This window comes from Aulonocara sp. 'chitande type north' Nkhata Bay, linkage group LG16 (assembly GCF_057382095.1).
Source record: "Aulonocara sp. 'chitande type north' Nkhata Bay isolate Kocher_YH1m ecotype deep benthic linkage group LG16, A_spYH_male_GT1.1, whole genome shotgun sequence".
Taxonomy (NCBI): domain Eukaryota; kingdom Metazoa; phylum Chordata; class Actinopteri; order Cichliformes; family Cichlidae; genus Aulonocara; species Aulonocara sp. 'chitande type north' Nkhata Bay.
In genome coordinates this window covers 38,759,135-38,774,791 of record NC_141359.1, presented here as the reverse complement: position 1 = coordinate 38,774,791, position 15,657 = coordinate 38,759,135, and the positions used below count along the sequence as shown (strand labels likewise).

General features: G+C 41.5%; 1 protein-coding gene and 1 long non-coding RNA gene across 5 annotated transcripts in view; one reads left to right on the top strand and one right to left on the bottom strand.

Annotated features, from left to right (window-relative positions):
- Nucleotides 1-4,078, top strand: part of LOC147312089 (neuropilin-2-like) — a 96,048-nt gene extending 91,970 nt beyond the window's left edge. For 3 of the 4 annotated variants that reach the window (XM_086265690.1, XM_086265691.1, XM_086265688.1), the window contains one exon: nucleotides 438-4,078. In XM_086265690.1, the coding sequence (XP_086121816.1) occupies nucleotides 438-763 (326 nt within the window). In that variant the 3' untranslated portion in view covers nucleotides 764-4,078. The remainder of the gene's footprint in view (nucleotides 1-437) is intronic. The other variant, XR_015125289.1, reaches the window with a different exon arrangement.
- On the bottom strand, nucleotides 2,713-7,908 carry LOC147312088 (uncharacterized). Its single transcript, XR_015125290.1, has 3 exons — nucleotides 7,826-7,908; nucleotides 6,361-6,481; nucleotides 2,713-3,485 (listed from the first exon to the last, which is right to left on the bottom strand). It is a non-coding gene; the product is annotated as an uncharacterized LOC147312088 (long non-coding RNA).
- Nucleotides 7,909-15,657: the final 7,749 nt, after the last annotated feature.

Below are 15,657 nucleotides of genomic sequence, written 5' to 3'. Positions count from 1 at the left end.
ACAGACAGCTTCCTTCTGGGCACCGAGAAAAACATCTGTCTGTAACAATCACAGATTACATGTGTGTGTGTGCCCACTGCTCCTTGTTTCTTTCAGCCCCTTGACAGAAACAAGACGAGAGTACTCAGCTTTTAGCTCGCTAAACAAGTCTGTTTACTGTCTGTTTACAGCTTTCCTGCTTGTCTGCAGTGTGTGCTTCCATAAAACACTCCAAATGCAGCACTTAATTGTGGATTGGCTCGTTCGTGTGTACACATTCATTATTCGGATTAGCCCGATTGCCTTACTAAGTAGGAGTGCACACTTCAGCCCTCACCACATGCACCAGATCGTACCTTTAGAGTAATTAATTGCATTACGTTTTCCAAAGTTGCTAATCAATAACAACTGTGGTCTTGAATACATCAGCTTGCTAAGATTTCCTATTTTCTCTCCAGACTATGTGTTCCCAGGGTGGCCATCCTCCTTCTCCACCCCCTCCTCCAACATGGACCCCCCCTCCGTCACCTTGGTGTCAGAGAAGGACAAGGACAACGCCTGGCTGTACACGCTCGACCCGATCCTCCTCACCATCATCGTGATGAGCTCGTTAGGCGTCCTGCTGGGAGCGGTGTGCGCGGGATTCCTCCTCTACTGCACGTGCTCCTACAGCGGGCTCTCCTCGCGCTCCTCCACGACACTGGAGAACTACAACTTTGAGCTGTACGACGGGATCAAGCATAAAGTTAAGATGAACCAGCAGAGGTGCTGCTCAGAGGCATGAGAACTCAGAGGGGAACTCTGGAGAGTGATGGTGGGGGAAGACGCGAGCCCCCGCAAGTCATCTTGTTCTCAGACAATTTGAAAACGAAGCACTATCTGTAATCTCGACCCCCGTGTCCCCTACCTAATGCCCCGCTAACCCCTTGCTCTGATGTCTAACGGGGTGAACCCGGAGTTTCCCCGATTGTCTATGTGCCAGTGGGAACTTGTGATCTTTATATCCCCTACATGCTACGAGGCCTAAACTAGGGGAACATGTGACCCCCGTCTCCCCCCGCCTATAGTCCATTTTCTCCTCTGCCTGCAGGAGACAGCCTGCTCGATTCTAAAAGCCTGTGATTGAATGAAGGAATGAAAAAAAAAGAGTATTAATGATTGATCTACCATTGAATATTACCCACGAGCCACTGGGATGACATCGAGAAGAATGGACTACAGCACCTGTGACAGTCTGGACATTTGGACTACAAATGGCAGCACAGTCTGGGCTAAAATGTTGGGATTCTTGATGAAGAAAGGAATTTGATGATCCGCCCTCGTGACTGACGCAGACGTGAAACTTCAGCGCGAACAGCAGAAGCATGTTCCACAGGGCACCAGTGGGTGGGTTCAGTGGGTCATTTTTGACTGAAATCAACACATATCAAGTGAATGCCTAACCCCCCCCCCCTCCAAAAAAAGTTAAAAAAGATATTGAACCACACAACTCAAATGATCTAGATTTCTAATGGCAAAGAAGGAAAGGAGTATGAAAAAGGACATTTTCTTTTTTTTGGTTTGTTTCTGAAAGTGTTGGATATGAGTTCTGTGAGTTTTTAACGTCCATTAGCCTGCCATGTGGCGCTCGCTCGCTCCTTTGTCTGCCCCGGTCTGCGCTTCGTGAAACCAGTGGCATAGAAGAGTAATGGTGACTGTTTTTGTTCTGTTTTAGACTTGTGTCTCTTTGGGAAAAAAAGGTAAAGAAAAGCCAGCTTCAGTTCGTAAACGCCCTGTAGAGCTCTTATGCCATTTTTTTAGCCTTTTATTTTAGCATTGTGTTGGACTCCACGGTCTTACGTGTTCTTTCAGTCCTTTACTAGCTATTTTGGCCTATTTTCCATTACAGATTATGAGTCTTTACAAAGAGTAGCGGAAAGATAAAGTAAGGCAGAAAATCAGAGGTTTATCAAAATCTAACATGCTGTTATGGAGTCGTGCTTTAGATTCAGTATTCTAGAGTTTGTTTTTGGTATATATCTCTATTTTTTTGCTTTCCAAACTGTACGATGCCCAAATGATGGACAGACACTGTGTGAAGAAAATGTCAGTGATTGTTTTATTGCAACCTATGGATTGCCAAAGAGCCTTGTATGTGCACGGTAGGGCTGCGGGGATTAAGAGCGATGAGTCGTCACGCCGCTTATCCACCACTTTACCCTTCTAAACAAAGGCCGCTCAAAGATGAAAGGCGAAAGAAAGACTACAGGAGGAGAACGGAAATCGCACTGTCGACTTTTTTGGACACACAATCGAGCCTTAAGCTAACTACAGTATACGCTGTATCGGAGGACAGCCATCGAGGAGGGCCAGTGCTGCTGGAGAGACTGATAAACAGGAGGAGGCACACACACACACACACACAGGTAGAGAGGAAGACAGAGGCAAAGACAAATAAATGGTTGTGTTTACATGCAAGTGCCAAATGTGTTATTCAAAAAAAATACCAAGCAATCGATCATTTAGCCTAAACTGAGCCTTTCTTACCTTTCTTAAAGGTATCTTCGACAGCTGATAGCATCCCAGGTGTGTTTCTGCTGTTGTGTTTCTATTTTGTTTGTATTTCATGCACGCAATTGAGTCACAAAATAAAGAAATGTTATTGGTGGCAAAACATTTAGTGAGACTGCAAAAGAAAAAGCAGGTAAACGTGCAAATTTGACAAAAAACACAGGTTTTACTTTGTGATGCAACACGTGAAAAGCAGGATAAAGATGCAGCTTCTATCACAGGTTTAATCATTTATGAAAGTGCTGCAAATGAATATCTAACCGAATCAACGCCCAGTAATTTGTTTGACATTTCTAAAAAGAAACCATGTTTGGTTGGAGTCCTGCCGACTCGAGGTCGGCTTTAATATTCCCCGAAGTGCTCTAACAAAAAAACACTGATGTTAAAAATATCTGCAAACCTTGTGTTCTGACAGAGAAAAGTTTGGGGAAATATAGATTTTTCTAATGCAAACTTCACTTGTGTTATTTAAGAAATTACTGAGCATAATTAATATTTTTTAATAGAAGAAAATCCATCCAAAAAGTTTCAACTGGGAACATTAAATCAACTTTGATCAAATTAATATCCAATCCAGTTATTCTGTGCATGTGAGCGTATCCAAAGACTGCGAAAGTAAAGAGCAAACAAAATAAAAGATAGAAGATGAGCGTGAGGAGGACAGGTGGACGATGAGAGACACACACGACTTCAGACTGGAGGACTAAACGTTGAACTCCGCCTCTTTCTTTTACAGATGAAACCTTAATCCTAGGAAGTAGGTTTTGATTTTATTTTGAACCTGTGAAATATCACGTTGTTATCTTCTACGGTGTAAACTCAAAGAGCAGAGGAAACGGGGGGGATGTAGGAGGAGAACGTGTCGCGCTCGGTGCATCTTTGCCTGCAGCCCCCGTTCTTTCTCTCTGTCTTCCTCTCTCCTCTTTCAAGGGCACGCATCGATATAGCCAGGAGGCCTATTAAGGAAACAAAGAAGATGAAGGGAATAGTAAAAGGTGTTGAAAGAGAGATGAAGGAAGGGAACAATGGAGGGAGACGGAGAGTTTTCTGTCCATCTAACTGTGTTTTCATTGGACTGTTTTCCAAGTGCCTTGGAGCTCTCTCATTATGTCTCTCTTGCTTGCTCTCTCTCACTCTTTCTCTCTCCCAACTGATATCTTACTCTCTCTGTCTCACACACACACACACACACACACACACACACACACACACACACACTGTAAACATGACTAGAGAATATATTGCAACAGTTCTATAGAAACAATGAGACACACACACTCATGAAGTTGTCTCTCCTCCTGCGTGACTTTACTCACTCATTCCTTCTGGAAGTCCACATAGTATTACCTCTTCTGTCTCGATGGACACACACACACACTAATGACAGACACACATATGTACACTACATCAACACAAACCTACGGCACTGGCCAGATTATTCAAACTGTTGTTTGTAGACTTTGTACAGAAAAATTTCTTTTTTTAATGTTATTATTATTATTATGATTATTATTATTATTATTATTTAATAAAGGCTAAACAACATGTAGTCTGGTGTTTTGTGTTTATTTATATTCATATGTATACATTCATATATACATACATACATAAAAGAAATTTCCATCACATGTGCAAAAGTCTTGAGCCAGCGTCTCTATATTCTCTGTATTTTGCTTTTTCCAAGGATGCAGACTCATTTAAACTGGTCTTGATGGTCCAGGCTCTCTGGAGGGCTGTTAAAGTTTTTCTGTGGGCACTGGCTTTCCCCCCACTCATGTTTAGTCTAGTCCTCCTGCCTGAGCATTTTCAAAAAAATGTCTACTTGCTTGTTAAGACAATTAACTCTGGACTATGAATCATTCAGGGATTTAAAAAACACACCTACGAGATGGGATGAACTGGTGTTTTGTCTACACATAAAACCCAGAAATCTTAGCAAAGAACAAATTTGAAATCATATTTTCAGGCACCTAAAAACCTAAAAGTCACGTCCTTAAGAAGCAGGAAAAAACCAGCAAGGACCTGAGATCTGCATTTGGACCTTCAGCTGATCGATCTGCTGTTCACTGAAGCCTCATCAGAAATCATCTGAGCGGAAAGGCAGCTGTCAAGAAGCCAAGTTACACAAAAACTGAACTCAACTAGTTTGTCATGATTTGCTGGGCAGCTAGTTTTATATTACAAGATCATTCAGAGATTATTAGCATTGCAGCTGACGGCCTGGCTCTCCATCCTTCTCTCCAAATGTAGTTACTCCTGGTGTAAAAACAATAATAATAATGTCTCTATTTTGACATTATTAAAGCTTAATTTTGCATATTATGCTAACATTTGTTCATTGTTATTAGGCCCAGCTGCAGCTGACAGGACGTTCACTAGCTCACATGCATTTTATTATTGGGTATTACATCACTGAGGGGTCTCCATGAACAGATCAGAGCTATGCTGGCTGTATGAACACCTCCACTTGTTGGACATGTGCTGCAGCAGGATGAGTGGAACAAAAGCAGGGCTGAGCTTCACCAAATGTAACTGAGCTGCTGAGAAGTGAAGAGGACGCAGAGGTCAGAAGGTGTTATGAACCACAGACGTCTGTGAGCACGTGAACGAGCCAGCAGACAGAGAAACCAGCGCTGCCTCTCCTGGTTCCTACGCTCCCTCTCTCCTTCACCTCCACTCGCTCCTCCACCCTCACACTTTGTGTCCTAAGGCTGTTTTGGAGTTTGTACCCGTGAGAGGGCAAAGAAGGAACGATCAAAGATTCTCTTCATTTAATCGAGTCGTGAAAGCTTGCTCCTAATTAACACGCACCCATGAAAACACACCAAAGCACACACGCCTGATGGAGACTAGCTGGAAGATCACAGCAGGAAATTTGTCACCCACTCAAATAATTTATCTTAACAGTGAGAGTACTGATGGGCCCAAAGTGACAACAGTTTTGGATAACTGCCTTACAGTTGGGCACGGCATGCATTGTGTGCAATTACAAGAGTGTGTGTGTGCTATTCACATGCACTAATTAATCATCATCAGTAAGTGTGGGCACCTGGATGAAAGCAGATGTTTTGGCAGTTTGGAAAGACATCTGAGAGAAGCAACTGTTGCTGTTCATCAAGCTTATCAGGGTTATAAGGTCATTTATAAACCGTTAAAGTCCATCGTTGTGCAGTAAGAAAGATTATTGCCAAGTGGAAACCATTCAAAACAGCTGCTAATCCGGTCTTTAAGTGATGACGTGTGAACTCTGCTTTCTGGTCCAAACTACAAGGCTGTTGTGTTTTTAACATGTTTTAATGTTTTGTGTTTAATCTGAACAAGCCCCTAAAAACAGTCAGTGATCACTGTCGGCCTCTCTCAGTTTTTATTACCACTGTTCATTTTAAAGCTCAGTTTTTAAACCCTTACAATGAAACTACAGCCCAGCCCATGCAGCAGTATATTAATGACTAACCTTGTATTGTGGATGGATTATCTCAGTGTTCTCCTGACTGAAGTTTGGTACGTTTACAGCAGCGGTCCCCAACCTTTTTTGCGCCATATGTCCGACAATATTTTCACAGACCGGCCTTTAAGGTGTCGCGGATGAATACAAAAAAATGTGTGCATCATAAAGCACCAGATTTAAGACGGAGGCAGCACACCAGCAGTTTATATGAAACCACAGTGAGAGAAGGTCCAATATAGGAAAACCATTTCTCCTGCACTGCCCAACATCCCTGACCATCTGCTCCCCTTTATACTGTTTTTAATTGGCTGTAACTCTGTGCAGTACGACTGAAGTTTGCTCTTAGCCTCGTGTAATTAGCTCAGAGAGCCGTTACCACTGACCTGTCGGCATCAGCATTTCTTTCTCTTCTTTCTTCTCATCGCTCCTGCCCTCATTTATTCATCACTCCATCGTTTCACTGTTTTTCTTCTTCTCGGGAGACCGACCTGGTTCTCACGCTTTCTGCTGACATAAAAACACACAACAGCACACGCATGAACACAAGTCAAAGTTTCTGCACGAGCACTGAGCCAACGCTCTTGAACAGAGGCTCATGCAAACTCAAGTGCACCAGTGTGAACGTCTGCAAGCCTGTAGATTCACACACACACACTTTGTACTCACACTTCAGGCGTGTCTCTTGTGGTTGGCATTTGCTGAGAGTGTAACCTACTAACACAGATTTTAACTCTGCTCAGAAGCACGAATCACTGATCACATACACAGGACATATTCCATGTTTCATCGTTTTGTTTCTCTTGATCAAAACCAAAAGTTTCTGGATGGAACTGGAGCTGTTCTGGTGATTGATAGCAAGGCAATAAATCAGACAAAGAAATGGGGAACAAAGAATGTTTTAAATAGTAATAATATGTTCATATGATATTGTTTGATAGTGCTGAAATTGTTTTCTAAAAAATAAAGAAAAAGCCAATTTGTCTTGGACTAATTGGACCTTTACAATAGATGCTTTTTTAAAGTTTGGTGCTATTACCGAGTAAAGCTCAGTCTGGATGTCCTTCTCTGGCTTTGATAAGTTTGCATTTAGATATCATGGAGGCAGATGCCCCACAACTGGTACCTAACTTCTACTTTTTTCTCCTCTGTGCTGAATAGCGTGCATCAGCAACTGGCAGCCCTGTGCATACAGTAAGTCTGTGTTTTTACTAGAAGACAGTAAAACCGAGCTGCTAGGTGAACCGACTCTGCATTGCATAAAACTGTTCCAGCTGTTGGCTCGGGTTGCTTACGTGCATAAATCCATACTCAAGGATCAAATGGACGAGCAGAAATCCAGCGGCTTTGGGAACATTTTTCTTTAACCCAACACGGCAGCAACAACCCCAATAAACAAAATCATATCAGTAAAAGGAAGGTGCATTAAATAGTTCAATTTTTGGCCGTATTACGACCTCACACATCACCCCGTGAGCTTGCATTCTTATGTGTGTGCAGAGCAGCGATGTGCACTGTGCAGAAGGACATTTATCCTTTTCAGCTTTGTTGGAAGTGTAGATAAAAACATGTATTATAACTGTTCCCTTAATAGCCTACAATAACTTCTCATTTATAGACATAATCATTTCCATTGCACTTTATATGATTATCATATCGACTGAATAAAGCTGCAATGATATTTTAGAGGAGTGGACAGAACAGAAAAGGATATTTAAAACAATGCAGTAGAAATCTGATTTGCATGCTTTAGTCTCTCTTGCTAAATCAGATTTTGGCATTTTGTAGTGGACAGAAAGGAAGTTAAGTGCAAAATATTTTCTTTACCATATAAAATCAATTCCTCCCCACCTGGGTGGGCGCCTGGTGAGACGGTCTTGGCAGCTTCCAGCACCCTGCTCTGCTAATGTCCCAAACTCACTGGCTGCACGCTCCTAAATCAAATTATGTTTCATCAGACAAAAGCTTTTCTTTTTTTTCCTCGCTACACATGTCCAAATAAGATTGCTGTAAATCTAATCACAGCATAAGGTTTATTGCTTTCTGATTTCTGGCTTTTTATTTGTTTGGCCTCCTGCCAGGTGCTGGCAAGTGTGCCTGAAAAAGTAGCCAAATTAAAAAGTTGCAGTAAACTGAGGGACTCACCTGAGTGAATTGGTTGTGTGAAATAAAATGGTTTTTGTCTTTATGTCTCTTTGATAACAAAAACTAAGCCAAATTGCAGAAGCAGCGAGTCAAAAACAAAGTACACCTGGACTGCAACCAGGTGATGCTATTCACATGCACTAATTAATCATCATCAGTAAGTGTGGGCACCTGGATGAAAGCAGATGTTTTGGCAGTTTGGAAAGACATCTGAGAGAAGCAACTGTTGCTGTTCATCAAGCTTATCAGGGTTATAAGGTCATTTATAAACCGTTAAAGTCCATCGTTGTGCAGTAAGAAAGATTATTGCCAAGTGGAAACCATTCAAAACAGCTGCTAATCCGGTCTTTAAGTGATGACGTGTGAACTCTGCTTTCTGGTCCAAACTACAAGGCTGTTGTGTTTTTAACATGTTTTAATGTTTTGTGTTTAATCTGAACAAGCCCCTAAAAACAGTCAGTGATCACTGTCGGCCTCTCTCAGTTTTTATTACCACTGTTCATTTTAAAGCTCAGTTTTTAAACCCTTACAATGAAACTACAGCCCAGCCCATGCAGCAGTATATTAATGACTAACCTTGTATTGTGGATGGATTATCTCAGTGTTCTCCTGACTGAAGTTTGGTACGTTTACAGCAGCGGTCCCCAACCTTTTTTGCGCCATATGTCCGACAATATTTTCACAGACCGGCCTTTAAGGTGTCGCGGATGAATACAAAAAAATTAATCCACTCACAAAATGACTCACGGACCTGCCCGGGTGTTGGTGACCGCTGGTTTACAGCATCCTGCCATGCAACTGCATTTGTCCCTAACCATCGGGAACCCTCACGTTAACTTTTATCAAGTGGAAAAAAGTTAGCATTCGTCCTCCAGCTTCACTGTGTTTATGCTATGCTAACATAGCTGTGTAGCTAGCCACCACGTAGCACATAATTATATACCAGCTAGCCCAACTTCAGTAACCCTACAAACGTCACTGCTGTTTAGTTTTCTGTCTTCATCTATGTTGGAAGTGATAGCAGAGCTGTACGTTTGAATTTTTCAGAAATCTCTCAGTCAAAACATGCTATATCATGTTTAGGTGGAAGCTAGCGAGCTAACTTCCTGCTAACTTCTAACTCTGTTAAACTTCATAAATTCTGTTTTCATGGATGTTAAACTTAATAGTTAAACCTAGTAAAGCAGCAACGCTGATCATTTTATTAAAGATGAAAGAATTTAGACAGTTTTTAACTCTCAGTGATGCCACAGTGTTTGTTTGACTTTGGGACCTGAAGCGGAGTTTGGTCCCGGAAACAGCTAATGACGTCAGACTTAAAGATCCCAGGATTGGACGTCCCATCCAATTCAGCCGGAAGTCACACCGTGCACTGCTCAGAGAAACTGAGAAAAAACCCCAGAGCTCCATCTCAGACTCTACAGACCTCAGTTAGCATGTTAAAGGTCAAAGACAGCACAAGTAAAAAAAAGACTGAACTTGTTTAGAAGGGCTTCCAGTTGACCAATAAACTGTTTCATCAAAACAAGATGATAACTAAACAAAAACTAACGCACGAGGACAGAAAACTATGATGAAATGTGCACACACTTTCATTAACAAATGAAAATGAGATGAAAATACTCTGGAGCGATAAGTCCAATCAGAAGTAGCCTCCTTGTGCAGAAAAGTCAGATGCGCACATTCGATGAATTAGATCCCCGTTTCTCACGACAGCATGACAGAGCGTCAGTGCTTGGGAGGAAGAAAGAGCAGACACATTGACACATTTCATAAATGCTCTCAAGAAAACTTTGCAGACTGTGTGGAGCGCCACACTGGTAAAAACACGACAGTCTGAGTTTATATTTAGTCTACTATGATCTCGTGATATTTAGTCAACTAAAACTAAAATACTTAGAAGCCCAAATCATGACTAACACCATGATTCGCTGTTAAAATGAAGTCTCTGCTCTTTGTGTAATTTCTTGTCTCCGTGACTGCAGATCGCATCATTCATTGCATCATTCTTCTTCTTCCTTTACCACCTGTGCTTTTTCCCCAACATGTCTTCTCTCTTACTGTAAATCATCTCAAACATGCCTCCCTCGTTCCTGCATCGCTTCTCTTATGAAACATTTTATCACAAGTGTCTTCTTCACCTGCTGCTTCCATATTTCATTTTTTACCCCTCTTGATTAATTCGTGAACGTGCCATCAGTCACCATTACAGCAAGCACATTCTGCTGCGATGATATCAGTCTTTCCGTTCAGTAGCCTTCGGCTTATCTTAAACTGCTGCTCAGCCACAAACACTTGTGCTTTTAGAGGCAGTTGTTGACATTAAGACTCTTCAGCAATCCGAGGCTGTGGTTTCTCCCCTCGGAGGACTGTGTGTGTGTCTGTGTGTGTGTTTACTTAATAATGAAGCTCAAGCCTCAGTATGATTGCAGCAGGAGTCACTCGCACACATTCTCTTCAGATATGGAACATACTCCAATGCCTGCGAAATAACATGCTGTACAATGCACACAGGCCTGCCTGCTGACTCCTTATCCCAGAAATAGCAGCAGTAACCCTCAAGAGGGCCGCGCAGTGGTCTGCCACAGAGCCAACTCTTTCATCTGGGTAGGTGGCACAAGTGTGAGCGCACACGTGTGTGTGTCTGTGTTTCTGTGTGTGCGTTTCAGGGGGTGTTGTTGGCACCAGCAGCCTGTGTTTTGTACTTCCTCTCCTAACCCACACAACCAACTTTACCTCACTGCAAAGGCTCGTACCCACACATACCTGTCAATATGTGTTGGATCAAACTCGATCTGCCTACTGAGCAGCCTCGCACTGCGTGTTCGCTTCAATGTTGCACAAAATTAGACTCCGGTTTAGCTCTGGCTCTCAGTATCATGGGGAAGGGTGCCCCCACTGGACACTCACCTGTTTGTCTCTGATTATGTTTGTTAAAATAAACACTTGGAGGAAGTCTGCACAGCTCTATGTATGGAAAACTGCATAGAAACAGTATATAATTTCACTGATGTGAGGCAAAAAGCTCTCGAGGTTATGCTTAAGTAATGTGCAGAGACGGATGTTTAAGTATGTCATCCATTAAATCTGTTATTGAGCTTTCATGCTCAGATTTAAAATGATGTACAGAAAAAACACAAACCATTCTCTGCCTTTAGACATAACTTATCCTACAAAGCTTTAATTCTAGAGTATCGACATATAAACCGGAGACAGAGTTTGCAGGAAATGTAGCGACCTGTTTTCAAGGCACCAAATGTAATTGGACAGTGATCAAAAGCTGCTTCATGGACAGGTGTGGGCTATTTATTCATCAATAAAGCAGCTAAACTGTCTCGAAACCATTCCAAGTTTGGCATCTGCATTTGGAAGCTGTTGCTGTCACAACGTGTGGTCAAATAAGATCCCAGCACACAAAAAACACCAAAAAACAGGAAAGGCAGGCCATCCTTAGGCTGCAGAAACAAAACAATAATTTGGTGAGATAACAGGGAACATTAAGGGTGGCCAAAAATATTCAAACAATTACTGCACCGGGGAGTTCTGCAGCACAAACACAAACGTGTCTGAAACACGATGATATGTGATCACAGCATCATAAAGAAGACCACTTCACAACATCCAGTCACATGAAGAGCACTCTCCATGAGGCAGACATATAATTCATTACAACAAGGTCCAGCCAATCATCAGTGTCAATAACAGACTGAATGTATGAGGAGCTTAGATACAAAAACCTCAGTCCAGCATTTTTTTTATCAGGTTCCTAATATTCAGGTTCAGTAAGTTCACTTTAACTGCAATAAAAACGTTTTACACTGAATGACGTGTTTGGATTTTAAAATGTAACTTATTGTTTATTCAAAATTAAACACTCGACAAACTGATCTGCAGTTAACACCACAAAGATGCAAAATTACACCAAATTTTATCGCTAAATAATAATTCAATTCAATTTTATTTATACAGCGCCAAATCACAACAACAGTTTCCTCAAGGTGCTTTATATTGTAAGGTAGACCCTACAATAATACATACAGAGACCAACCCAACAATCACATGAAAAATTCCCTTTTAACAGGAAGAAACCTCCAGCAGAACCAGGGAGGGGCGGGGCCATCTGCTGCGACCGGTTGGGGTGAGAGAAGGAAGATGGGATAAAGACATGCTGTGGAAGAGAGACAGAGGTTAATAATAATTAATGGTTAAGTGCAGAGAGGTCTATTAACACACAGTGACTGAAGAAGAAAGACTCAGTGCATCATGGGAGTCCCCCAGCAGCCTACACCTATTGCAGCATAACTAAGGGAGGATTCAGGGTCACCTGGTCCAGCCCTAACTATATGCTTTAGCAAAAAGGAAAGTTTGAAGCCTAATCTTGAAAGTAGAGATAGTGTCTGTCTCCTGAATCCAAACTGGAAGCTGGTTCCTCAGAAGAGGGGCCTGAAAACTGAAGGCTCTGCCTCCCATTCTACTTTTAAATACTCTAGGAACAACAAGTAGGCCTGCAGAGCGAGAGCAAAGTGCTTTAATAGGGTGATATGGTACTTACAAGGTCATTAAGATAAGATGGGGCCTGATTATTTAAGACCTTGTATGTGAGGAGCAGGATTTTAAATTCAATAACACCATTAAGAAAATACACAGAGATTATGTGTGAGCTTTCACTCATTCTTTCATTTTCTGTCAGATTTAGAGCTCTTCATTCAGTTTCCAGTACAGATGGAGAATAACCCAAAGAGACACAGTGAGAGGGGAAACCTGGGCATTTGTCAAATATTTTGCAACTGTTCACAGAAATTTCACTTCCTAAAGAGAAAGCTAAAGGGGAAAACAAACAGCTGAACACAGCTGCAGTGGAGGCTTGCCAAAGGAGGAAACCCATTCTTTACTCACATCCATCAGTTTCAGGCTTTAGATGTTTGTTGCTTGCAAAGGACTTTCTAACAAAGGGTTTTTAAAAAAGGCATTTAATGTATCCAGTTACTACACACTCATCCCTGTGGTACGCAGTTTGAATGGTATGATTATTAGTAAATGATAGTAGGGATTAAGGAAGCTTGAATGTTGTCCAAGAGGAAATAAAACCAATATAAGTTGGGTCAGGGACAATTTGTTCAGCTGGAATGATTACAGACATATTACAGGAAGATCTACAAATGTGTTCCTGATGGACTCTGCAAGTTATTGTGATCAATTTGCATACAGGCCTGAAACTACTGTTACCACCTGCCAGCAACAATGTGATTTAATAGCTGCCTTTGTTCTCTTTGCAGCATTTCGTGTCATTCTTTAGAGGGAAAAGAGGCTTCCGGTGCTCTGTGATGTTTTTTAATGAAAAATGTCACATAATGATGCCAAAGGAAAGAAAAATAATGATGTATGATGTAGGCCAGTTCTGTCTTCACCAGGCTTCCTTTGTGTGCGTGTTTCCTTTTACCTCTCAAGGGGATGAAAGTCCACTATCAATAATTTCATAATAATGCCCCCATGGCTTCACATGTATACAGAGCCTCGAAGCATCAATCATGAATCACAGTGTGTGTGTACAGTATGTGGGGTTTTGTCTATGTGTGTGATGCAGGGTTATTTGTTCTTGTGTGGTTTTCTTTGTGTGTTTGAGAAAGTTTTTGTGTTTCACTGTGTTGTGCATTTATCAGCAGCTCAGGGCAGTGTGTGCTTATTGGACTGCTGAACGATGGGTGTATTATTCACTGCTTGATGGAGAGTGACAGATGAATGCCTTTAAGAGCGCATGTATGTGTATCGACATGTTTGGATGTGTGGTTTTATTTTATTTTGTGGTACCTTTGTGCGCCTGTGTGCATTTGTACAAGGTACAAAAACAGAGGATGTTACCTGTGGTTGAGTGAAAGGAGCTCCAATGCAAAAGAGACTAAAAATGTGCCTTAATATATGTGACTGTTAATCCACAAAAATGCAACAACATCATCTGTGTTGATATAAGTAAGATATCCAGTGAGCCACATAAGGAAAATGTTGATAGGCAGTCTATTTTATCTGTATTCCTGCTAACGGCTGGTCTTAGAAACTGAAGCAAGATGAACTTTTTCTGTTTAAGGTTAGAAGAAGATCATAACCTTGGTTAAATATTAAAAAAAAAAAAAGTCAAAGACTTTATTAAAGTTTTAATCAAAGCTTGATCTTTTCTCAGTCTTTACTCAAAGCACCTTTATTTTCACACCCGTCCACAGATCAGAACCTGGATGCAAACACCGGTGTTTGGGGTCACGGTGCTACCCGTGCCTTTTCATCGCAGGGAGTCAAATACTGCCATTTTCTCCAAAGCCAGAGGCAGCCACCGGAGTTTAATGATGTCTTTTAAATGTTAAACAGACGACTGATCGTGAGGTCTTTTTTTAAATCCAGGAGGCTGTAGTTACTTTATCTTTTTCACTCACGTTTTCTTTTGCTTGGAGAAAAATCTGGGGATTTTTACAGGATGGCGTGTTGGAGGATCAGGTTATAAAAGAAGGCAACTGTCTGCTTTTTATTTCCAGAAAATAAAAGTTAGTAAGTAAGTTTTTTTCAATCATGACGATAATTGTTTTGTAAACCTTAACCATGTGTTAATTAGCGTAACCATGACAACAAACCTCCCTCACCTTATCAAAGTACTTATTTAACTGAAAACATTTTCTTTGCCTTTCTGAGCACTGATTGTTGATGATTGGTCCTCTCGGGTGCCTTGTCACACAGGCTGAGGAGCATTTTCTCTGATGTGAACACAACAACCAACTAAAGTCTGCACTATGAGACAGATGGAGCGCCTGATGGCACATTCACATGACTGCCAACCAGACGAGTCTGAGTAATGAGATTATTTTTACACCAAAACTGCACGGTTAGCCTTAGACAACAAAACTACTTGTTTAGGTTTAATCACTAAAATTTCGGGAAATACATGGTTTTGGTTAAAATTCACCCTTTTACCACAGAGCACTGTGACACTCAGTCCCACAGCGTCTATGTCAGATGTTAAGAGACTCATGCTGAACTTTATTAGACTACTTTCTTGAAAATGGCACTCATGGGGCTCTAGATCCCGACCAAACATCGGTATCCGATGGAGCAAGGAGCGAGACCGTGCCGGTGCATGAGATCGGAAAACTTCAGATGTCCACTTTTGGTTTAAAATTAATTTCATGCCTGATTAATAATGCATAGAGGTTTAAGATTTCCATAATTTTAACATTTGTGTTAAGGTGAACCACCTCAGGTGATGATGCTGCACTGTGTGAGATCAGGCTTGAGAGGATGAGAACCTCTGCGATTCAGGGAGTTGGGGGACAAGTCCATTCTTCACAATGTCTTATTTTGAAATGTTCGTGCTTACTGTATTTTTCGGACCATAAGGTGCACCAGATTATAAGGCGCATTAAGCGAAACAAAACAGTTAGATAGGTCAAACTTTACTCAACTCGTTCTTCTTGCTTCCTCCACTTCCGTACCATTGATTCATTACTGTTGAATTCTCTCACAGCTGCTCTATTCCCATGTTGTTGCAGTATATTAAT